Raw genomic sequence first — 24899 nt, 5'->3', positions numbered from 1 at the left:
AAATCGTAGAGATGTTGGTATAATTCTAAAAAGTAATGGCCTTATACCAACAGCAGAGGGAAGCAGAGTACTGAGAGACAGCGACAATCCGGTAAATGTTTGCTACCGTGAAAAAACAGTGGATAGTTTAGTTCAATCAAACGGTGCATATACAAATTTAACAACATATTTGAAAATGAAAGATTATTTGAGACAAATACTATCTACTTAGTTCTAGTTTAACCTGATAGTATTATTTTCTTTGCCACTCGTGTTGACAGAGGGTCCCGATTATGCCTATACGTGTGAGTGCCCGATCGCACTAACAGGAGCGCGCACGTGGCTGTCAGCAGAAGGAAATGCAGGCGATTTGTGCTAAATGTCTAACAGCAGCACGACCACACTGATTGTGAAGGACAGTTTGGAAGAAAGGAATACCATTTGGTCGTAAAATGATATACATTTGTAAGATTTAAACTCTCTGCAGTTATGTCAGAGAGTAACCCAAACAGACAGCTAGGTTAACAACACTCGCCTAACATCATTAGCCAGCAAGCTAACTAACTAGCTAGCTAGCTAGTTTTGGGGGACATTGCGCCTCCTAACCTGCTCAGCCGTTGTCTATTTATTTTCCCTTTGTTGCCTGGACAGTCCAGCTTCTCATTGTCGTGCTTTCATTGAACGGAGGAGCTTAGCGGACCGGAGCTGTGGGGGGCCCGCGGACAAACCCCCTACCCTGGGCGTCCAGGTGGACGGATCACGTAGACACGCGGGCCGTGGGTAAGTTTACACGAGAGAGTTTATATCGAGGGAAGCGGATGGGCAAGGCCGTGGACCCAATGGTCAGGCAGGGCCCCAACGTCAGGGAGGGGAGTGGACCACTAGAAAACGAAGATGCCTGTTTGGCAACAATATAATTTTCCTGTGGTTGAATTGGGAAGTTATGTTGCTTTGAATGAGGCCTCGAGAGGATATGAAAACACAATCGTTCGTTTTTAGGTAGCTATAGTAGCTAGGTAGTTAGCGTTGGCTGACGCGAGTTAGCAAACCAACCTGCTTAGATCAGCGAAATATAAATACAATCTTGTCCGTAATCTTGGTAGAAGAAATAATGTACTGTATCGGTGTATTGCTAGCGAAGGTAATTTTGTCTGACTGTTGTGTTTGTCAGTGCATGCACTTGATAGTGTTTGTGGCCACACCTGAGTTGATCGTAAGGGCCAGGCAGTCTTTTGAATGAATGTATTCTACAATGTATTTGAATTGTAGACATGTCATTGTCAACATCTAGCTCTGTAGATTGTCCGTGAATTTTCAGTGTTCGATGACACTGGATAGATATTGGGCAAAAGTTAAGAGGTGGGTTTGGGTATAGTAAATAACACAGCTCAAATCATCATATTGAACAACATTAAGTGAAACCTCAGACATGCATAATTCTACCTATTACTGTATTGTTACTGTATTGTGAAGATGGTGCTTGTTGAAAATACCCCAATGGGCAATAATTCGAAAAATCCAAACCCATGTCCACTAACTAAATATCAAGTAGAAGACAAAGAGTAGGAGGTAGGTGTGTAATGAATGGCCAATGTCCTCTTTCAGATAAAGGGAACTGTGTTTGTTTAATTTTAGCTGGTTTTCATTGTCTGTTATTAGAATCTTCCCCACTGTTCAAAACTGCAATTCCACCAATATAGTAGCCAGTAAAACGTTGGGCATTAGCCTATCTCGCAAATAATGTCCATGATTTTGAAATATACGGCCAACTTCTTAATTTAACATTGTGGAAGCAAAGACTTTGTTTTTTGTGACTGAAAAGTGTGGGGCAGGGACTGATGGCCTCAGTATTATTTATTATCATCAGTCCAACATAATTTACTCTAATACACTATGGAAATGTGGAGAGGTTGTTACCATGTGATCATGATTAAGAGTTCTGTTAACTTTGGTTTCTCATGAAACCTTTCTGTCTTCTCTTTCCATCTGTCAAGGAGAAAATAAGGAGGCGCCATGGCCGAAATCTCCGCCCTAATCCCCTCACCTCCAGCTATAGGTGACACACATGCTGCCCCCTCCTTCCCCATACCCTCTACTGCCCCCCCTCCTCCCAGCAGCACCACCCCAGAGCCCCCTAAGGAGAACCCCATCCCCAAGTCCTCTCTGTACGGTGACAAAGCTTCTCTGACATTAACTGTACCAGGAGAGACGCTTCCTTCTCACCCTCCTTCTCCCAAGTCTCCCAAGAGAGGGGGGAGAGGACCTCCACCGAGTCCCCCCAAACGCGTCTCATCAGCGTTAACTCCAGAGACTCCAGTGCCCCCACCTCTAATACCCCCAGAGAGACCTGCCCCTTTACCTGTAATAGCCCTAGGTACTCCTGCCATCCCACCTGTAGATGTAGCATTGTGGCTGAGGGAGGGAGTAAAGGAGACATACATGGGGGCAGGGGCCAGCCCAGTGTTGGCTATAAAGCAGGAAGTGAGTAACCCAGGGGGCAAGGAGCTGTTAAATGCCCCCAAAGGGGGCCCTACACAGGCCCACAGTGAGCAAGAGGTACCACAGCAGACTACCAGCCCCTCCTCCTGTCTTAATCTCACCCCTAATCTCTACCCCAGTGTTCATGTCACTGTGAACACTAATCCTGCTACTGATTATGCTCAGCCTCAGTCTATGGTGGAATCTCCCCCTCCTCCTGCCCCCACTTACACTCCCCCTCCTCCAGACTCCACCCAAGCAGCTGCAGCCCCTGAAGCACAAAATCGTCAGCCACCAGAAGAAAGCCAAAACCCTCACCCAAACCCTCCCAAACTGGACACCCCCAGCCTGTCTCCTATACCTGAGACCTCAAGCCAATCTCCCAGAAGGGCAGAGCTACCCAACACCCCCTCCAGAGCAGGGCACCCCAGCCCCCCAGTGATCCAGGAACCTGTCTCCCTCTCCCTGCCCTACCCCAGAGCCCCAGCCCCAGACACCCTCAGCTACTTGGAGTCAGCCAGCATGATGTCAGGGACCCTGGAGTCTCTGTCTGGCCTGGGGGAGGATGGTAGCTCTATCGGGTCAGACTCTGAGATCAACGGCCTGGCTGTTAGACGCACTGACAAATATGGCTTCCTCGGCGGGACCCAGTACAGCGAGGGCAGGTGGGCATGGTAAAACAAAAACACACCCTCACTCTATGCACACACCCATGTAAAATACACATCTATTGTGTCTTCACTCTGACTGTAGATGGGCAATTACACTGGTTTGTTTTTTCTCTCTTAAAGAAAATTCTAATTGTCACATGCGCAGACTACAACAGTTGTAGTAGACCTTACCGTAAAATGCTTACTTACTAGTCCTTAACCAACAGTGCAGAGTAAAAATGAAAAAAAGCCATACATTTGCTAAATAAACTAAAGGTAAAATAGTAACACAATACATAGGTAGGGGTAAAGTGACTATGCATAGATCTAAACAGAGGGTAGCAGAATCATAGTGGGAGTGGATATGTGTATGTGTACCGTCAATATGCATGTGTGTGTGTTGGAATGTCAGTGTAGTATGGTTGAGTCCAGTGAGTGTACATAGTCTGTGCAAAAACGTATAATTAACCAAAGGTAGTCAATGCAAATACTCCAGGTAGCCATTTGATTAACTGTTAAGCAGTCTTATGGCTGGGGGGTAGAAGCTGTTATGGAGCTTTTTGGTCCCAGACTTGGTGCTCCAGTACCGCTTGCCGTGCGGTAGCAGAACTCTATGACTTGGGGGGCTGGAGTCTTTGACAATCAACCGTCTTTCCTGGCTTGGTCATCTTCTCCGAGTCACCCATCTTGCCCAAGTGATCTCTCCCTCCCCACACTTTCTGTCCAGTCCTCCCTATATCCACTCTAAACTTATCGGTCTGTCCTTCATCTCTCCTTTATGTGACTCAGATAGATAGTGCTGAGAGCGCTTTTGTGACACAATATGTACTGACTGTGCCTCGCCCAGCCACTCATTTCCCTCTCTTTCTGGAGAACGTATCTTGCCCCTCCCCTCGGACAGTCTCTCTAAGTGCACTTCCTCTTCTGTTTTATTGATTTAGTTTGGTATTGATTAAGCCTGTTCCACTTCAGTGTCGTTATCAAAGGGTGTCTGTGTGAGAGAGAGTAGTGTAGGACAGAAATATTGTAAATGAGCATATAATATGAAGTATAATATAAATCTGTAGATGAGTATTCCTTTTAAAGAATCTCAGGTCGCACAGCTTCCATTTAAAACAACTCGCTCCTGTTTGGAATCTACTGAATGAACATGACCCTGTGGCTGCATCCATTCTTAGGATATCCGTATTTAGATAAGCAGTTTTTTAAAATCCAGAACAAAAATGTGTTAAGTGGTGGGCATGGCAGGGGTCGTGACAAGGGGCACAGTCAGCCCGTCAGTGGGGCTGAATTTTAGAGGCCCCCAATTTTTTTTATTTTTAAGACAATTTCCTGCATTTCTCCAAATTTCTCCATGGCACCGAGAGACATTTTTGCTGTTTTAAATCTACTTTCCTGCAATTCTACATATTCTGCCTTGGAGCTGAGAACATTTTTGTAGTTTAAGGTGAATTACCTGCAATTCTATGCATTTTGCCATTTCTAATGCTGTGTTCTTTTGCTCAAACATAATAACAAAGTTGATTGTTTTTGTAATTTTAGCTTTTATTTTGCTGATGTTAGTTCTTAAAGATTCTATTATAAAAAATAGTATATATAATATGAGGTCTATTATCTTTTCTATGTACTTTGTAGAGGAATATTTAGAGAGGGGTAAAGAAAGATTTTGTTTTGGGCGCCAGGCCGGTATTAACCATGCTGAAAGGAAAAGAGTAGGATAGAGTACCAGATCCACACACATCAGCAGAAGAGACTGCCTAGAGTGTAGCCTGTTTTCCAGATAGCCAGTGGAGAGAAGAGATAAGACACCATATAAAACGCATGTCACAGCACAGGGGTAACCCAACCAATAATAATGTCAAGGCAACTTCATAGAAACAATTGACAAGAAAGAGCCCAGTCATCAACATTCGATGATTTGCAATATTCTGCATTACCTCAGAGGGGGGCGGTATGAATGGGTGTGTGGAGTGTGTGTTCATAGACAATACAAAGAAGGCCTTAAAATGCCTAAAAATCTTCTTGGCCAAATGTAAATGGTCCCACACAAAATCAATACAGTTCAAACAACAATAAACAATAACTCTTATGCAAACTCCCTTTAACTAAGAGAGCCGGAAGAGCTATCGTTATTTCCTCCTTCCTGACTGCTGATGCGACTTAAAGTGGCAGGGCATGGTGAAGGCTCCGTGCAGGATTTTGCCAAAGCCTGTAGAAACAGAGAGGATGCAGGTTTTGGCAGGTTCAGATTTCTCCTACACTAAACCAGGGAAGTCCCCCTCCAAGAAGATAGCAGGTAGCAGGGCTTTAGGTCAACAACATGCACCGTCCTGACATCTTCCCAAGTGTCCTCCAAACAGACTAAGTAGTTCACCGGCCCCAACTGCTGCACCACACAGTATGGATCTTTCCATCTTGAAGCTAGCTTGGCAGTGGACTGTTTGGAAGCCTTTGATAGATGATAACAGACCCAGACATGAGACTGTGGTGGGAAACTCTCGTCTATGTTTGTCATAGTTTCTGACCTGTCATTGTTTGGCTTTGATTCTGCTGGCCTCCACTCTAGCTAGCGATGTGTGGTGCTGTTGGACTGCATCAAATGCTGGGCAGTCAGGTGAAATGTTGGAACTTTGCAAGACTCAGTCCATCTTACCCCAGAAATCTACTGGACTGTGGATTTCAGTGCAAAGCGAAACTCAGGAAGATGCTGATCCCACCTTGTGTGCTGATCCCCCCTAGAATGAAGCAATCATCTCCTTCAAGGTGCGGTTTACCTTCTCGGTCAGGTTGGTCTGAGGATGATAGGCCGTGGTCAGTTGCCAGCTACACCCCAGTAGGTACTGAGCTCTTTGTAGATTCCTGATATGAACTGCGGACCTCGGTCAGAGAGAATTTGGTCTGGAATCTGGTGAAGACACCTCTTCGCAGAATTAGAGCAATGGCGGATGCAGTGGCTTTGCGGAGGGGAAACGACTCCAACCAGTGTGTGTGGTAGTCCACTACCACCAATAAAAATTCCTTCCCAGTTGGGAGGAAAAGGTCCCATGAGGTAAATTCCCAGCACTCCATTGGGATGGTTCACCATGTCTGCTGCAGTTTCCAGGCATGTCTGCCAATGTCTGGTTTGTATTTCTGGCAGACTTCCCACTGTGTACGAACTTCTTGGTATCAACCCGTAAGCCTGGCCAGTAAGCCACCCCCTGTAATCTTCGGTAGGTCTTGTAAACTCCAAGATGGCCACACATGGGGTTGGCATGATAAGCTTGAATCATTTGGTCAGTCAATGTAGAGGGGATGAAGACATGGTAATGGGTGCTATGTGTTCCATCTCCTCTTGGAGTTTTTCGATACACTTTATCCTGAATTATGCTGAACATCTAATTGAAGCGACTCTTCGAGTCTTCTTCAGACAGACTCTTGTGGATCGCCATGATGGCGGCATCATTCTGCTGTGCTCTCCACACACTCTGATCATCCAGATGAAAGGAATAATCCAGACACTTAGCACCAGTGTAAGTGTTGCCCAATGGAGCACAAACATTGGCAGTCTCAGTAATCTGATCTGGTTTAAATCGGTTACGTTGACAGTGGAAGCGTTTTTCCATCCTGAAAATATATTTCAATTATATATAAAAAATACTAATTAGGTGCTCTGCCCAAGGATTTCAATGGCAGAAAAATCCCTGGAAAGCAATAAATACACTGTCTTACATGCCCAGTGTGGTTGACATGCATGTGTGTCTTGGTGTTAACTCTTTCTCCATGTGTTACAGTGATAAGGACATCAGAGTTGATGTAGCACGGCAGAGAGAGCTGAAATGGCTGGACATGTTCAACAATTGGGACAAATGGGTCTCAAGACGCTTCCAAAAGGTACTTAGCTACATCTGGCTATGTATGGTATGAGATTGTTTATCTATTACATACATTGTATGTGAGTGTAACATAAGTGTATGTGTGTGTTCCAGGTGAAGTTGCGCTGTAGGAAGGGGATCCCCTCTTCTCTCAGGGCTAAAGCCTGGCAGCTGCTCTCCAACAGCAAGGAGCTCCTGGACTCCAACCCCGGCAAGTTTGAGGTACTGCCACTAACCCACACCCTTTCTGTCTTCATACTCACACTTCCACTATGCAAAACATGTCTATTGTGAAGCAGACACTCAAAAAAGACTAACTCTGCCTATGTACTCTTCACCCATTCAAATCCGAGGCCATCATTCCTACAGCCTCTATTTAGGCTCATTGTAGTCAAAATGTCACTGTAATCAAAATAACATATTTGAGTACAGAAGTTCTTCAGTGACCTCTAGGTAGACAGACTAACTGGAACAGAAGTTAATGTGATGGGGAGGAGTTGTGGCTCGTTCGACCAGTTAGATCTCCAGGGGTGTTTATTAAGGGGCGCAGAGACCTCCCCAGCTCTAAGCCTCTTATCCTGGGTAGTAATCCAGCCTGACTGGGTCTACCTTCACAGACCTGGGGGTCTGGACAGATCATATCAGATAAACCCTTTTCCTTCCCTTTCTCTGCTTTCACTCTGACACAGACATGCTTTGTTAAAGGCCTAGTTATACTCAGTCCTGTTCCATATTATGCTGCTCCAACTAGATATGTTGCTTTAAAGTTGCTCAATTAGAAATGATCTGAACATTTCTTTCTCTCTTAATCTCTGTAGGAGTTGGAGAGGGAGCAGGGAGACCCTAAATGGTTGGACATTATAGAGAAGGACCTGCATAGACAGTTCCCCTTCCATGAGATGTTTGCTGCTCGCGGTGGACACGGGTAAATTACCATGCTTTACTGATGTATAATAGGATTTGTTCAGTCTATGTAGAGCACGCTGACATGTACAATAAAAATGTACTTTGAGTGCATGTGTGCTAACTGTCTGTTCTCTTCTGGTGTGGCCTCCAGGCAGCAGGATCTGTACCGGGTACTGAAAGCCTACACAGTGTACAGACCTGAAGAGGGATACTGCCAGGCCCAGGCCCCGGTGGCTGCTGTCCTGCTCATGCACATGCCTGCCGAGGTGAGGGGCTGCTGGGGGACACAGAGAGAGGGAGGGGGACTGTGGAGGAGACTGGGAATGGGAACAATGTTCTAGAATGATGAAGTAATGGGATGGGGCTAGGTGTTCATAATGTGGTATAATGTGTATATTCCCAACTTGCAGCATGCCTTCTGGTGTCTGGTGCAGATCTGTGAGACGTACCTGCCTGGATATTATAGCGCTGGATTGGTGAGTAAATGAACGAACACACACACTGTATCTTCTTCTTCGGTGTACACTGAGCCGACTCATCATTCTTTTAGGAAGCAATCCAGTTGGATGGAGAGATCTTCTTCTCTCTGCTACGTCGTGTCTGTCCCATGGCCTACCGTCACCTGAAGAAGTTTAAGATAGACCCCATTCTCTACATGACCGAGTGGTTCATGTGTGTCTTTTCACGCACCCTGCCGTGGTCCTGTGTGCTACGTGTGTGGGACATGTTCTTCTGTGAGGGTAAGACACACAGACACACACACACACAGTGCACATGATGCTGTGGCTAACTATTAGCTAACTGTGCTGTTTTCTAGGAGTGAAGATAGTGTTCCGTGTGGGCCTTGTGCTGCTCAAGCAGATGCTTGGCTCGGTGGATAAACTGCGGGAGGTCCAGGGCATGTACGAAACCATGGAGCGCCTCCGGAACATCCCACCTGAGTCTGTCAGAGAGGACCTATTGGTGCAGGAGGTGAGACTGTAAACAGTGTTTACAGACATACATGTGTTCTCTAAACATACTCCTACTCTGACTCATTGACACGAGTCAAATGAGTCAACTGACGTTTCACTGTCTGTGTGTCTAAATCTGGTTTGATGACTTCCTCTGTATGTCTCTGTCTGTGTGTAGGTGGTGTCCCTAGCGGTGACCGAGGCTCTGATCGAGAGGGAGTGTAGTATTCAGGTAAGGAAGTGGAGGGAGTCCAGGGGCGAACTGACCCACCAGCCTGTCCGAAGGCTCCACGGGACACGGGACATCCACGAGCACAAGCGTCGGGCCTCCGCCATCAGCTCCGGGGGTAGCTTCTCCTTCCTGGGGTCCATCCCCCCTCCAGGGCCCCTCAGGGCCTCCTCCAGCCTGCTCTCCCTCCCCGGCTTCCGCAAGTCCAAAACCCCCTTCCGTTCTCAGAAGATGGGCTCCTTCTCTGGGGCCTCTGGGATGGAGGCCATGCAGCGACAGAACCCCTCAGCTGCAGCTTCAAGCCCACCCAGAGGCCCCGCCCACAAACCACCCATGTCAAGTGGCTCTGTAGCTAGGGCGCCTGCCTCTCAGAGTCCTTTGGTTGGGTCGGGTCCAGGCCCCTCTTCTGGCCCAGCCCAGACCTCAGCACAGAGCCAGCCTGGTGCATCAGCCCCAGTACACCATACACCACCCAACACCCTCTCCCCCAAAGTTACTTCTGAGCAGATCACACCCACCATCCCATCACCCACCGCTAACAACACACCTCTGCCCCCGTTCCCAGACGGAGGGAGAGGAGGAGGAGGAGCAGCAGCAGCAGCAGCTACAGGAGGAGAGGATGACAGGAAGAAGAAGAGGAGCAAGGAAGACAAGAAGAAAGAGAAGGAGGAGGAGAAGAGGAAAGAGAAGGAGAAGAAGAAGGACAAAGCAGACAAGGAGAGCCAGAAGAAGGAGAAGGAGCGGGCAGAGAAAGAGAAGAAAAAGGAGAAAGGGGGGAAGAAAAAGGACAGAGGGGGAGGAGAGGCAGAGGAGAAGAATGGAGCCACAGCACCAAGAGATTCAGCCTAGTTTCTCCTGTTATTCCTTCAGAAAGAAAACAGAGAAGGAAAAAAAGAGGACATGGAAACAAAAGACCCCCAGAAGTAGAACGAGAGAGAGAAAAGGAGAAGGCCTCCTGTATAGTGCATCTTGAGGACTACATATAGTCAGGAGACATCTGGATCATGGTTTTATTAGCACCCCAGGGGTCATGCCCCTCATATAACCCCCTCATGCTTTCTTCATCAATGAGTTTGAATAATTAAGATGGGACACGTTTCCTTTTGCAACTGGAGAATTGTCTGTGTGGTTCACAATGGATCTCCCAACATCACACAACTGTTTTCTCATTTAGTTTATTATTTTATTTTGTTTTTATCAGACTATAGCTGGTGGACAGACAAGCCGTTGGACATAGAGTAGGTGGGAGTTATAGATTGGGTGTAAATAGAACATCCTAAATCCATGTAGGACCCTTGAGTGCGTTGTCATGTCCAGTTTGTGGTCAGATGTCCAACCGGAATGCCTGCAGATAAAAGTAAACAATTGAAAAATATCTCAAACCCAGGCACTGAAGACTGTGATTGCTGGTAGTACTATGGTATTTGGATGTCTGGGATGACCTATTTATTGTAGTGTTAAGTGTTGTGTGAGTGTGTGCCTTAGTAGCGTAGTGAGCTGAGTTACCGTTCAATATTGCCACCCAGTTTCTCTGCTCTTTCTCTCATGTCTTTGTCTTCTTTTTTGAGTTGCTTGTTTTCTCCCCCCTTTCTCTCATCTCTTGATCTCTAGTCCTCTGACCAGTGACTAAAGGTAAATGGAGAGATAACAGGTAAATGGAAAGATGTACACTGCGATAGGGAGGGTTTGTAAGGAGAGGGAGAAATGAACATGACATTCTGAGCCTTGACAGACAGACATGCATGGATCAGGATGGCACCTCCCTAACAACACAGAGTGATTTAATTTTAGAATGTAATTTTTTTTTTTGTCTTTTCAAGTTTCTCTTGAGTATGTTTTATAGTGGGAGATGATAATAGATACTGGTAGTTCAGTGAGGGAGGGTCCTTCTGCATTCAATGACAACTCTGAATCTGCCCGTCAGACCAAATGTCCATCTATTATTTTTCTGCTTGTGATAAATTAAATAATATATATTTTATTTAGCCAAATAGTAATAAGGGTGAGGCTTTTATTAAATTAACCCATTTGGAATGTGATCTATTTAGAGTGATTTGAGAAACTTAAGTTGACCACTCCTGTTTGGTAGGTAGGTAGATTGTTGAATCTCATCTGGATAGTTCATACAGAATGATAGAGGCCTCTAGTGGCCAAAGGGCTGTTTTAGCATGAGCAGGGCCATGAGGGCTTCCACCATTTGAATGTAGTCAACATGGTGGGACTTCCAACTTCATTGACCGATCCCTACTGGTGACCCTGTTGGAGTTGTGCAACCAGGACATCGGGAGGGATCAGCCAATAGGGAAGAAGAAAATTGACTACTTTGAAATGGAGATTGCCTCAATGAAGCTGTCACAGATGCTATAATGGCACAGATACAATGATGAGGCCTATTTCCATCTCAATGGGATAGTTTCACCTCTTACACCTGCGCCTTTAGGACCCATAGGAAGCCACTTGGTGCTGGGTGGGTCAGGCTTGCCAATGTAGCATTAACCTCTGAACTCTGACCTTCAGGCTATGATGTATTTATGTACAAAGTTGGTTAATTTAATCATATTATATATGTATTCTTTATTTTGGATTTGACTGCTATTTTTCTATGCGAGTAAAGTACACCTGGTTAACTGGAAGGATGGCTGGCGATGTGAAGCCCAGTTTGAGGATAATGTTAAGTATTGTTTTTTTTTTAGATACTGGTATGGCTTTTTTGATTTCATTATTGCACATTTGTCCTCATCTTCTAAGATAACAAATCCTGTTTATGTCATTTCATATTTCAAGTTTACTGTGGTAGCTATGGATAATGTTAGGTCCACAATTCTCCATTTACCTTATTACAGTATTAAACCTGACAGTGATTGAAGAACAGGGGAATGACCATCAACCGATGAACTAAGATTCACATGAGTATTTTAGATATGACATCATTTGAGTGAGCCGAAGGTCATAAAGTACTGTATGAGATACTGGGAGGCATTTAGTCAACTCTGACAAGGGTTGTAAATTGAAGATCTGAAGTTGTCTGTCTTTGTCACGCCAGTATGTTGTAACCAACCACCATGATGTTTTAATAACTCCCTAACCCACTCACACACAGTGTTATGTAACGTATCTATACTGTACATTAGATGGATAGTGCCGGTTAGTTACTGTAACACCATTCCTTGGTGGAAACCGTTGATTCTCTTAACACTCATTCTCTGTACTGTTTTTGTAGGAGAGGAGGGTCTTTAGTGTAATCGTAGCCAAAATGTCCTTTTTGTTCACTATTTGTCTTTTTTCCTCAACTCATGTTATTTTTTAAGCTCATGCTTTCCCCCTTCTTCCCCCACATTTTGCTTTCAGTCTTCTCAGAATCACTTGGATCAGAGTAGAGTCGGCGAAGATGACTTGAACATGTTTATGCAAACCTTACTGTTCACAAAGCATGTTGTCAAACAGCAGCACTGACGGCCAGCAATGCCACTGCTGAGATCAGTAGTTTTCATGGCAATAAATAGAAGTTGGAGAACTCTGAGAATGTTGGAGAACCCTGAGAATGCTAATGCTAACCAATCAGGATAGAGCAATATTTCTCCAAGCAGTCCCTGGCTTCATCCAATTGGGTAGGCTCCTTAAGGTCCTCAATTCTATGTTGAGTCATCAAGAGGTCGTGACAGTCATCCTGTCATTGCTCCCAAACTGATCTTGATCTGGAATCAGTCCTCATGCCTGAAATAGCCAGGATGAGTCAACAGAGACACTTGGGTCCTGAGTGCATTTCTGCATTGGTCCTGAAATCCTTGAGCTTGATTGCTTTTAATCGGGAGCGTCCCACTGATTAGATTTTTTTTAAAGGTTGTTGCTGTTATGTTTTTCTATTTTGTCATGGTTTCTCCCCAACTGTATGTATTTTGTTGTTTTAAGTTTACATGGAACTGTTATTGGTGGAAAAATAAAATCCTAGATATTGAAATGCATTCCTTAACTGCAGAAAATCTACACATGATGTATTTAATTAATAATGATAATGACAGTTGTGATGAATAATAAACCATAATATATTAAAGATCCTGCTCTGCCTTGCATTCTTGTTTCATATTGATTTAGCCCACATTCTCCCAATGAGCTGTGCATGAACATTTTATTCCATTCTGGAAAAACTTCATATTTCAGACAGTCTATGGTCCAGCAGGGGGCAGTAAAGATGTATGATTGCTGTCTTTACAAATGGGCCTAGTCTGCGGATAAGATTTTGGTGGTGTCTCAGACAATTTGTATTTCTTCCCCCAATGCACACAGCACAGGAAATACACCCACACCAGCCCTGTTGTTTCTCAATCCCACTCTATCAGAACCACTCATGAACAGAGACACTAGTGTACAAAAGATAAGAGCTTTTATTCACAGTTAGTCCCTTTTATTCGTTACAGAGGAGTTTCTGGCAGACTAAAGCTAGTCCAGGTGCAGAAAACAAAGGAGCTTATAGAAAACAAAGAGGTAGAACTAAAGGAGGAAAGGGAGGAGGGAAAGGAGGTGAAGACGAGTGTTTTCTTTGGGTCCTTTCTCTTCTCTCTAGCAGCCTTTCACTTCTTGAGAAAAACGTAGCCGTCACTTTAAGGAGACCATGTTTTTCTCTAGCCTCATTCCTTCTTAGAATATCTCCTATTTTCCCATCTTGTCTACAGGAGATAACATCTACAATATTTATAGATCGATATCCCTCTGTTTGGTTTATTTGCCCACCTGAGGGTTAAATTAAGGGGGAGTGAAAGGACTTCCAGGTCTAACCTCAGCTGTTGCAGCCGAGGCAAAGACTGGTGCTCCTTTTCACCTTGGGGTTTACACATCCATACCACAGCAGTGGAATACGACTTGCTGTGTGCATTTCTTCTAACAGAGAGACTGGGGAAACAACCAATGATAGGAGTAAGAGATGAAAAGGAGGAAGAGGGTTAAGGGAAGGGAAAGCGGTTGAGAAAGAGATGGAGATGTTAAAAGATCATTTTTATTGAAAATAATCCCATATCCCCACGAACAAACAGACAACCCATGAGCACCCGCTCTCACACAAATGTCTTGAGTGGAGACAAGTCTTTTAGAGAATTTGTGTGAGTGAGAGACAGAGCACATGAGTACACATAAAGAGAAGGAAGGTATGAGAGAATAGAAGGAAGAAGAGAGGAGCAGGAAGGTAGAATGACAAGGGAGGCTGTTTTCTTTTCTTCTGTCTGTTTCATTACTCCTCCTTCTCCTCTCCGTGTGTGATGACGTAGCAGATTTGCTTGTAGTCTACATTGCCGGCCACATCTGGGGGGAAGGCAGCCCACAGGTTCTTCATCTGAGGGGAGGAGAAGGAGGGTCAGCCACTCGCCAAGTCAAGGGACAACGAGAGATCATGATGATATTCAAACTGAATGATTAGAAATGTATTCACCTCCTCTGCAGAGAACCTGTCGCACTGAGTGGTCAGGAGCTCCTGAAGGCTAGAGAGAGAGGGAGACAAAGTCAGAAACATTCATGAAGCTGTGGATTCTGTTATGGAGTGCACTCATTACTACTGTAAACTGTAAAATAAGGAAGGAAATATTCTCACAAGTCCTTCTTGATGAAACCGGTAGCATCGGGGTCCAAGACCTTGAAAGCACTAACGATGACATCCTCGGGATCAGCACCTGAGACACACAAAGCATCAGTCAGGCATGTTACACTGGCAGCAAGACACATGCAATGTCCTCAGATATGGGAGTGTACTTAGAAAGCCACTAACACTTTGAAGCGATTATCACCTGGTTATAACAAGTTAGACAGTGAGCCTAACAGAGTCAAATTAAGAAATTAGGAGATGTGCAACAGAAATAAAGCAAGCAAGTACAGTGAGTTATAGACCCACCCTTGAGCTTCTCTCCGAACATGGTGAGGAAGACGGTGAAGTTGATGGGGCCGCTGGCCTCCTTGACCATGGCTTCCAGCTCCTCATTCTTCACATTCAACTGGCCTACAGAGCAGGGAGGGAGTGGAGGTTAGCTAGAACCATTATCTATCTATCTATCTCTCTCTCTCTCTCTCTCTCTCTCTCTCTCTCTCTCTCTCTCTCTCTCTCTCTCTCTCTCTCTCTCTCTCTCACACACACACACACACACACACACACACACACACACACACACACACACACACACACACACACACACACACACACACACACACACACACACATATACAGTACATATAGGACATTGTGGACATACTAAGGCACACTTTTAATAGAGACAAGTCAGTCACATATGTCCTCAGAATCTTAAAAGGTCTTAAATGTAACCCTTGCTCACCCATTGAGGCCAGCACGTCCCTCAAGTCATCCTTGCTGATGATACCGTCTCTGTTCTGGTCAATGATTGTGAAAGCCTGAGAAGGTGGGAAGGAGGGAGGGAAGAAGTGAGGAAGACAGATAATGTCTGGCATGACATGAACACCAGTCACCAGAGTCTGCCAAGTTGTCATCCCCAGTGGGACATGGAGGAGAGTGGGTTCAGTCCTGTGCGTAGTAGGATGTGGGGGGGGGGGTTCAGTCCTGTGCGTAGTGGAACATGGAGGAGGGGGGGTTCAGTCCTGTGCGTAGTAGGACGTGGAGAAGGGGGGGTTCAGTCTTGTGTGTAGTGGGACATGGAGGAGGGGGGGTTCAGTCCTGTGTATAGTGGCACATGGAGGAGGGGGGGTTCAGTCCTGTGCGTAGTGGGACGTGAGTACCATGTGCACTCCATACAACTTAGAGACACCTCTGTCAACTATGGTCATTTAAGTGTCAGGTGCTGCCTATTTATGTCACAATGCTATGTAACCCTTGTTAGGGTTACAAAAAAAAAGAAGAACAGAAGAAATTTAAATTCTTACACGTTAATTTAGGGAGAGCTCATTAAGTTACACCTGTTAAATCCTTCTTCCACTGTCCCAGCCTATCTCTGGACCTCATCTCTTACGTCTATGAAACCCAAGAGGACCCCCATGGTTGATCTTGAACTTAAAAAAGAAGCTGGTAATCCATCTTCCTGACTCACACACATGCACACACACTCCCCCCCATCCTTACAAAGTGTTAAGACGGTCCCAATGATGATGTCAGACATTCCCCAAGTGAAACTTAAGAAGTCTGTATCACTTACAGCAGCAAGAATTCCCTCCGTCAAGTCTGTGCCCATATTCCTTGACAACACTTTTGAAAACACATACTATCATATACAATCTCCCACCTACTGCCAGATCCCTATTTCCTGACCTTATCCATCCTTCCATACATACAGTATCCTTCCCGACACTCCTTCCACTTTCTACCCTCCGTCTTTCATCTACATACCGTTCACCTCTCCGACCTTCCTCTCCTCATAAACAGGTACACTAACCTACCTTCCAAACTCTAGACCTTATCAGAAGCTCAAGAAGGTGCCCCCACACCTCTTCTGTTCTCCTCTGTCCCCACCTGTTCTCACCCTGTCCACCCCCAATCCCCCCCAGTCACCCCCCATTCATCCCCGCCCCCCTCACTGCCCTTCCCCTCTCCTCTGTGTGCAGAGTGCCAGCCAGGGCCCAGTTGTCCTGCCATACTTAAACATGCAGCCCTCAGCAGCAGAGGACTTAAGATGAGAGGTTGAGTGACAGCTGAAGGCTCAGACGAGAGGGAGGCCTGGAGAGCTTCAAAAGGTTACAGAAACTTCAGAGCTTCTCCTCATGACATTCTTTTGCTTTTTTAAGTTGGGAGGGGGGGGGGGGGGCAGACAAAATAGCAACTGCACTGAGAATTTACCAATCAGAGGCCAGCCACCTAAATCTAATTTGGGGTTCGCTCCTTTAATAAAACAAGGAAAACAGTACACCATGATTGACTCATGATTATAACAGTATCAATTTAGCCGCTGTGCCTGTCTGTTTCAGTGTTAGCAACTATTTCAGCCACTCTACAGCAGAATTAGGTTACAATGAAACTGACTGGTGGTCAGACTAGAGTCACTCACTCTCAGCCCAGATAGGGAGTTGAAAGGAAATCTATCCCATTGACATTTTAAGGTGTAAAAGTGATGAGGTGTTGCATAGTGTGTTAAGAAATCCTCACCTCCTTGTACTCCTGGATCTGGCTCTGCTCAAACATGGAGAACACGTTGGAGGAACCGCCCTCTGCTGCTGCTCCCCTCCTCTTGGCCTTCTTGGGTGCCTGAAGGACAAACACATCAACTGCTTAACAATGGGACCTTCTAGGTCTGTTCATCCTTCAGCTGTAGCCCTCAGGAGGCCAATTAGTGACCTTTGACTTCAGTGTCAAGCTGTTCCTGGTCAGCGACAGGTGAAAGGATGTCCTTGTGTGTAGGTCCAGTACACTGTTCCGTCCGCCATCTAGCGTTACAGTCTTTGATCTGACTATCAGTGTGATGTGGGGTGAATATGTGTGGTCCACCATTAAATCCTGCCACTATGTCTTAAATGTAGTTTAACATCCCTTACTACCTAGCTCTTGAAACGTTCTCAGAACAGTTCAGGAACATTCTTTCTCTGGCTCAGGACAGAGGACAGTGTTTTTGAATGTGGATGTATTAAAACATTAATTTTCCTCAGGTAGCTAACCGTTTACAGCATGTTTTATATAAATGTTGTTAATAAAGTGTTAACAAAATGTTTAGATCCTGTGAATGATATTGTATATCCAGGAACAGCTTTACACAAAATGTCAAAAAATGTCACCACCCAAAAAAGTATGGTTGAGTTTTAAAAAGTTGTTCCATAATTTCTTTTTCAATCTAGCAAAAAAGCTTAAAATAGAAAAACAAGAAAATATGGAAATGCTGTGTTATTCCTGGAGGTTCCCATCGACAGCACACAGAGTAGTGGACAGGTAAGCAGTCAGAAAGTGAGGACCGGTGTTACTCACCATCTCGAGACGGTATGTATGGAGGTTTGGATGGTCAACAAGAGAAGAGACTGATGTGAAGCCGCATTAAACCCCTATCCTCGGGGGCTTATATACCTCTGTAGACCGCGCTAACTTTAGCCACAGCCTCAAGTTTGGATTTGTAGAGGCAGAGAGAGGGAGAGAGGGAGAGAGGGAGGGATGAGTTTGAAGCAAAAGTTAAGCGACAGGCAGAATGAGGGACAAGCTATCACCTTACAGGAGATCAGAAATAGACCCAGGAGTCTTGGAATGAAGGGAACCCGATACAACAGGGACCAGGCCATACGTTTAGTGTCCCACGTGGACTAATATGGACATTCAGGACGTAAAAGGCTTGATGGACTGCTGGCTGGCTGGACACATCTTGGTACCGTCCCACCCCTCCATAGTCTCCATCACCATCACCCTTCAGTGTGGCACATCAACCTATCATTGACTTTAGTTTTTACATTACAATATTAAAGGCTTAAATAAACACATTTTGTGCTCTCAGCGACTTGAAATGTAAATGTTTATGCATGTGCATGCATGGGTAGATATATTTCTCTGTCTACACTTTCTATGTTCATATGTCCAGCGATTTCCACAGGCAATTGAAACGGCCTTCTCACATTTTGCATGGCACTGCACTGTCCAGCATGCACGTGTAATATCATTACATAAAATACTGTCAATGCATCAATATTTTGAATATTTTGGGAACACTCTGGTACAGTGTTTGTGTATATTAGACCGTGTTAATTGGTGTCGGTAGTGAGGTCTCCCATAATCCCTCTAGAGTCTAAGGGCCCGAGCCTGGGTTTCTATTGGGCTAACATATGGAGTTGTAAGATGGTTATACCAAGGACCATTCGGCTGTTTCATTTTGAATTTAAGGACCTCTGTAGTGGTATATATATCTGAGTTAATAGCAAAAGGCCAAATTCAATGTTTCATTAAATAACAATAATAAAACAAATAATATTAATATTAATTAATTGAGCTCAGGTGCATCCTGTTTCCATTGATCATCCTTGAGATGTTTCTACAACTTGATTGGAGTCCACCTGTGGTAAATTCAATTGATTGGACATGATTTGGAAAGCCACACACCTGTATATATAAGGTCCTACAGTTGACAGTGCATGTCAAAGCAAAAACCAAACCATGAGGTTCAAGGAATTGTCCATAGAGCTCAGAGACAGGACTGTGTCGAAGCACAGATCTGGGGAAGGGTACCAAAGAATTCTGCAGTATTGACGGTCCCCAAGAACACAGTGGCCTTTATTCTGAAATGGAAGAAGTTTGGAACCACCAAGACTCTTCCTAGAGGAAGAGGGGGAGAAGGGCCTTGGTCAGGGAGATGACCAAGAACCCGATGGTCCCTCTGACAGAGCTCCAGAATTCCTCTGTGGAGATGGGAGAACCTTCCAGAAGGACAACCATCTCTGCAGCACTCCACCAATTAGGCCTTTATGGTAGAGTGCCCAGACAGAAGCCACTGCTCAGTAAAAGACACATGACAGCCCGCTTGGAGTTTGCCAAGAGGCACCTAAAGGACTCTCAGACCATGAGAGTCCTAGCTGAAGGGGTGCTCTCATCTTATCTACCAACATAGACAGGGCTCTAACTCCTCTAGCTCCACAATGAAATAGGGTGCAGGCCAGGCAGCAGGCTGTTAGCCAGCCTGTCAGCTTAGTGGAGTCTGCCACTAGCACAGTCAGTGTAGTCAGCTCAGCTATCCCCATTGAGAACGTGTTTGTGTCTCGACCTGGGTTGGGCAAAACTAAACATGGCTGTGTTCGCCTTAGCAATCTCACTAGGATAAAGACCTCCTCCGTTCCTGTCATTATTGAAAGAGATCGTGATACCTCACATCTCAAAATAGGGCTACTTAATGTGAGATCCCTCACTTCAAAGGCAATTATAGTCAATGAACTAATCACTGATCATAATCTTGACGTGATTTGCCTGACTGAAACATGGCTTAAGCCTGATGAATTTACTGTGTTAAATGAGGCCTCACCTCCTGGTTACACTAGTGACCATATCCCCCGTGCATCCCTCAAAGGCGGAGGTGTTGCTAACATTTACGATAGCAAATTTCAATTTACAAAAAAAAAAAAGACGTTTTCGTCTTTTGAGCTTCTAGTCATGAAATCTATGCAGCCTACTCAATCACTTTTTATAGCTACTGTTTACAGGCCTCCTGGGCCATATACAGCATTCCTCATTAAGTTCCCTGAATTCCTATCAGACCTTGTAGTCATAGCAGATAATATTCTAATTTTTGGTGACTTTAACATTCACGTTGGAAAAGTCCACAGACCCACTCCAAAAGGCTTTCGGAGCCATCATCGACTCAGTGAGTTTTGTCCAACATGTCTCTGGACCTACTCACTGTCACAGTCATACTCTGGACCTAGTTTTGTCCCATGGAATAAATATTGTGGATCTTAATGTTTTTCCTCATAATCCTGGACTATCGGACCACCATTTTATTATGTTTGCAATTGCAACAAATGATCTGCTCAGACCTCAACCAAGGAGCATCAAAGTCGTGCTATAAATTCACAGACAACACAAAGATTCCTTGATGTCCTTCCAGACTCCCTCTGCCTACCCAAGGACGTCAGAGGACAAAAATCAGTTAACCACCTAACTGAGGAACTCAATTTAACCTTGCGCAATACCCTAGATGCAGTTGCACCCCTAAAAACTAAAAACATTTCTCATAAGAAACTAGCTCCCTGGTATACAGAAAATACCCGAGCTCTGAAGCTTCCAGAAAATTGGAACAGAAATGGCGCCACACCAAACTGGAAGTCTTCCGACTAGCTTGGAAAGACAGTACCGTGCAGTATCGACGAGCCCTTACTGCTGCTACACCAAACTGGCAGTCTTCCGACTAGCTTGGAAAGACAGTACCGTGCAGTATCGACGAGCCCTTACTGCTGCTACACCAAACTGGAAGTCTTCCGACTAGCTTGGAAAGACAGTAACATGCAGTATCGAAGAGCCCTTACTGCTGCTCGATCATCCTATTTTTCCAACTTAATTGAGGAAAATAAGAACAATCCTACATTTATTTTTGATACTGTCGCAAAGCTAACTAAAAAGCAGCATTCCCCAAGTGAGGATGGCTTTCACTTCAGCAGTAATAAATTCATGAACTTCTTTGAGGAAAAGATCATGAATATTAGAAAGCAAATTACGGACTCCTCTTTAAATCTGCGTATTCCTTCAAAGCTCAGTTGTCCTAAGTCTGCACAACTCTGCCAGGAACTAGGATCAAGAGAGACACTCAAGTGTTTTAGTACTATATCCCTTGACACAATGATGAAAATAATCATGGCCTCTAAACCTTCCAGCTGCATACTGGACCCTATTCCAACTAAACTACTGAAAGAGCTGCTTCCTGTGCATGGCCCTCCTATGTTGAACATAATAAACGGCTCTCTATCCACCGGATGTGTACCAAACTCACTAAAAGTGGCAGTAATAAAGCCTCTCTTGAAAAAGCCAAACCTTGACCCAGAAAATATTTTAAAAACTATCGGCCTATATCGAATCTTCCATTCCTCTCAAAAATGTTAGAAAAGGCTGTTGCGCAGCAACTCACTGCCTTCCTGAAGACAAACAATGTATACGAAATGCTTCAGTCTGGTTTTAGACCCCATCATAGCACTGAGACTGCACTTGTGAAGGTGGTAAATTACCTTTTAATGGATTCCGACCGAGGCTCTGCATCTGTCCTTGTGCTCCTAGACCTTAGTGCTGCTTTTGATACCATCGATCACCACATTCTTTTGGAGAGATTGGAAACCCAAATTGGTCTACACGGACAAGTTCTGGCCTGGTTTAGATCTTATCTGTCGGAAAGATATCTGTTTGTCTCTGTGAATGGCTTGTCCACTGACAAATCAACTGTACATTTCGGTGTTCCTCAAGGTTCCGTTTTAGGACCACTATTATTTTCACTATATATTTTACCTCTTGGGGATGTCATTCGAAACATAATGTTAACTTTCACTGCTATGCGGATGACACACAGCTGTACATTTCAATGAAACATGGTGAAGCCCCTCGCTAGAAGCCTGTGTTTCAGACATAAGGAAGTGGATGGCAGCAAACTTTCTACTTTTAAACTCGGACAAAACAGAGATGCTTGTTCTAGGTCCCAAGAAACAAAGAGATCTTCTGTTGAATCTGACAATTAATCTTAATGGTTGTACAGTCGTCTCAAATAAAACTGGGAAGGACCTCGGCGTTACTCTGGACCCTGATCTCTCTTTTGACGAACATATCAAGACTGTTTCAAGGACAGCTTTTTTCCATCTACGTAACATTGCAAAAATCAGAAACTTTCTGTCCAAAAATAATGCAGAAAAATGTATCCATGCTTTTGTTACTTCTAGGTTAGACTACTGCAATGCTCTACTTTCTGGCTACCCGGATAAAGCACTAAATAAACTTCAGTTAGTGCTAAATACGGCTGCTAGAATCCTAATCATAATACTCCAGTGCTAGCCTCCCTACACTGGCTTCCTGTCAAGGCAAGGGCTGATTTCAAGGTTTTACTGCTAACCTACAAAGCATTACATGGGCTTGCTCTTACCTATCTCTCTGATTTGGTCCTGCCGTACATACCTACACGTACGCTACGGTCACAAGACGCAGGCCTCCTAATTGTCCCTAAAAGCCCTGCTGGAGGCAGGGCTTTCTCCTATAGAGCTCCATTTTTAGGGAATGGTCTGCCTACCCATGTGAGAGACGCAAACTCGGTCTCAACCTTTAAGTCTTTACTGAAGACTCATCTCTTCAGTGGGTCATATGATTGAGTGTAGCCTGGCCCAGGAGTGTGAAGGTCAACGAAAAGGCTCTGGAGCAACGAACCGCCCTTGCTGTTTCTGCCTGGCCGGTTCCCCTCTTTCCACTGGGATTCTCTGCCTCTAACCCTATTACAGGGGCTACGTTACTGGCTTACAGGTGCTCTTTCATGCCGTCCCTAGGAGTGGGGCGTCACTTGAGTGGGTTGAGTCACTGATGTGATCTTTCTGTCTGGGCTGGCGCCCCCCTTGGGTTGTGCCGTGGCAGAGATCTTTGTGGGCTATACTCGGCCTTGTCTCAGGATGGTAGGTTGGTGGTTGAAGATATCCCTCTAGTGGTGTGGGGGCTGTGCTTTGGCAAAGTGGGTGGGGTTATATCCTTCCTGTTTGGCCCTGTCCGGGGGTATCATTGGATGGGGCCACGGTGTCTGCTGACCCCTCCTGTCTCAGCCTCCAGTATTCATGCTGCAGTAGTTTATGTGTCGGGGGGCTAGGGTCAGTTTGTTATATCTGGAGTACTTCTCCTGTCTTATCCGGTGTCCTGTGTGAATTTAAGTATGCTCTCTCTAATTCTCTCGTTCTCTCTTTCTTTCTCTCTCTCGGAGGACCTGAGCCCTAGGACCATGCCTCAGGACTACCTGGCATGATGACTCCTTGCTGTCCCCAGTCCACCTGGCCGTGCTGCTGCTCCAGTTTCAACTGTTCTGCCTGCGGCTATGGAGTCCTGACCTGTTCATCGAACGTGCTACCTGTCCCAGACCTATTATTTGACCATGCTGGTCATTTATGAACATTTGAACATCTTGGCCATGCTCTGTTATAATCTTCACCCGGCACAGCCAGAAGAGGACTGGCCACCCCTTATAGCCTGGTTCCTCTCTAGGTTTCTTCCTAGATTTTGGCCTTTCTAGGGAGTTTTTCCTAGCCAACGTGCTTCAACACCTGCATTGCTTGCTGTTTGGGGTTTCAGGCTGGGTTTCTGTACAGCACTTTGAGATATCAGCTGATGTACGAAGGGCTATATAAATGCATTTGATTTAATGAGAAACAAGATTCTCTGGTCTGATTCTCTGGTCTGATGAAACCAAGATTGAACTCCTGAATGCCGAAGAGTTCTTGGACGAAAGACCAAGACTACGCAGGTGTGGCTTCGGGACAAGACTGAATTTCTTTGAGTGGCCCAGACAGAGCCCGGACTTAAACCCAATCAAACCTGAAAATAGCTGTGCAGTGACACTCCCCATCCAACCTGACAGAGCTTGAGAGGATCTGCAGAAAAGAATGGGAAACTCCAAAAACAGGTGTGCCAAGCTTGTTGGGTTATACCCAAGAAGACTCAAAGCTTTAATTGCTGCCAAAGGTGCTTCAACAAAGTACTGAGTAAGGGTCAGAATACTTAAATAAATGTTATATTTCAGTTTTTTATTTGGTATACATTTTCAAACATTTCTAAGAATCTGTTTTTGCTTTTTCATTATGGGGTATTGTGTGTAGATTGATGAGGATATAATTTTTTTTTTAAATCTATTTTAGAGTAAGGCTGTAATGTAACAGAATGTGAAAAAAGTCAAGGGGTCTGAATACTTCCTGAATGCACTGTATATAGAGTACCAGTCAGTTTGGACAAACCCACTCATTCCAGTGTTATTCTTTATTTTTACTATTTTCTACATTGTAGAATAATAGTGAAGACATCAACGCTATGAAATAACACATATGGAATCATGTAGTAACCAAAAAAGTTTGGTTTTATTTGGTTTGGTTTTATTTGGTTTTATTGGTTTCAAATTTTATATTTGTGATTCTTCAAAGTAGCCACCCTTTGCCTTGATGACAGTTTTGCACACTCTTGGCATTATATATATAATTATGTAGAAAATAAAGGAAAAACCCTTGAATGAGTAGGTGTGTCCAAACCTTTGACTGGTTATTTATTGATATATATATATATACTGTATCACAGTTGGTTGGTGGCACCTTAATTGGGGAGGACAGGCTTGTGGTAATGGCTGGAGCGGATTTTATGGAATGGTATCTAACGTATGGTTTGGAGACGCAGCCCATCCCATCCCAAAACAATTCAAATATCTCAAGCTTAAACAGACAGATTTTTATGGGGATTTTT

At 44.7% G+C, this 24899-nt stretch overlaps 2 protein-coding genes across 3 annotated transcripts; one reads left to right on the top strand and one right to left on the bottom strand.

Annotated features, from left to right (window-relative positions):
• Positions 1-282: 282 nt before the first annotated feature.
• Positions 283-13102, top strand: LOC139365014 (TBC1 domain family member 10B-like). Of its 2 annotated transcripts, none has more exons than XM_071102316.1 (10): positions 283-759; positions 1974-3131; positions 6881-6980; positions 7076-7183; positions 7780-7886; positions 8019-8133; positions 8278-8343; positions 8418-8607; positions 8685-8839; positions 8999-13102. In XM_071102316.1, the coding sequence occupies exons 2-10, from the start codon at positions 1993-1995 to the stop codon at positions 9896-9898; spliced, it is 2880 nt and encodes a 959-aa protein (XP_070958417.1). In that variant the 5' UTR covers positions 283-759; positions 1974-1992; the 3' UTR covers positions 9899-13102. The 2 variants fall into 2 exon arrangements, with proteins under 2 accessions (XP_070958417.1, XP_070958419.1); XM_071102318.1 differs by having other exon boundaries at positions 309-759; positions 1974-3122; positions 8999-13100.
• A 311-nt stretch (positions 13103-13413) lies between these two features.
• Positions 13414-18168, bottom strand: LOC139365015 (myosin regulatory light chain 2, skeletal muscle). Its single transcript, XM_071102319.1, has 7 exons — positions 17946-18168; positions 17136-17234; positions 15361-15436; positions 14925-15029; positions 14628-14706; positions 14469-14517; positions 13414-14372 (listed from the first exon to the last, which is right to left on the bottom strand). The coding sequence occupies exons 1-7, from the start codon at positions 17946-17948 to the stop codon at positions 14271-14273; spliced, it is 513 nt and encodes a 170-aa protein (XP_070958420.1). The 5' UTR covers positions 17949-18168; the 3' UTR covers positions 13414-14270.
• Positions 18169-24899: the final 6731 nt, after the last annotated feature.

Source organism: Oncorhynchus clarkii, chromosome 13 (genome assembly GCF_045791955.1).
Source record: "Oncorhynchus clarkii lewisi isolate Uvic-CL-2024 chromosome 13, UVic_Ocla_1.0, whole genome shotgun sequence".
In the NCBI taxonomy this organism is placed as follows: domain Eukaryota; kingdom Metazoa; phylum Chordata; class Actinopteri; order Salmoniformes; family Salmonidae; genus Oncorhynchus; species Oncorhynchus clarkii.
Note: the sequence above shows the minus strand (reverse complement) of the source record. Positions and strands in the feature narration are given on the sequence as shown.

Excerpts from the sequence above, each read along its gene's own strand:
- LOC139365014 (XM_071102316.1), top strand. The coding sequence starts at position 1,993 with ATGGCCGAAATCTCCGCCCTAATCCCCTCACCTCCAGCTATAGGTGAC. Across the intron at positions 3,132-6,880 it reads AGCGAGGGCAGGTGGGCATG|TGATAAGGACATCAGAGTTG; the intron begins GTAAAACAAAAA and ends CATGTGTTACAG. Across the intron at positions 8,344-8,417 it reads GATATTATAGCGCTGGATTG|GAAGCAATCCAGTTGGATGG; the intron begins GTGAGTAAATGA and ends TCATTCTTTTAG.
- LOC139365015 (XM_071102319.1), bottom strand. Across the intron at positions 14,518-14,627 it reads GGTTTCATCAAGAAGGACTT|CCTTCAGGAGCTCCTGACCA; the intron begins GTGAGAATATTT and ends CTCTCTCTCTAG. Across the intron at positions 14,373-14,468 it reads ACAGGTTCTCTGCAGAGGAG|ATGAAGAACCTGTGGGCTGC; the intron begins GTGAATACATTT and ends TCCTCCCCTCAG.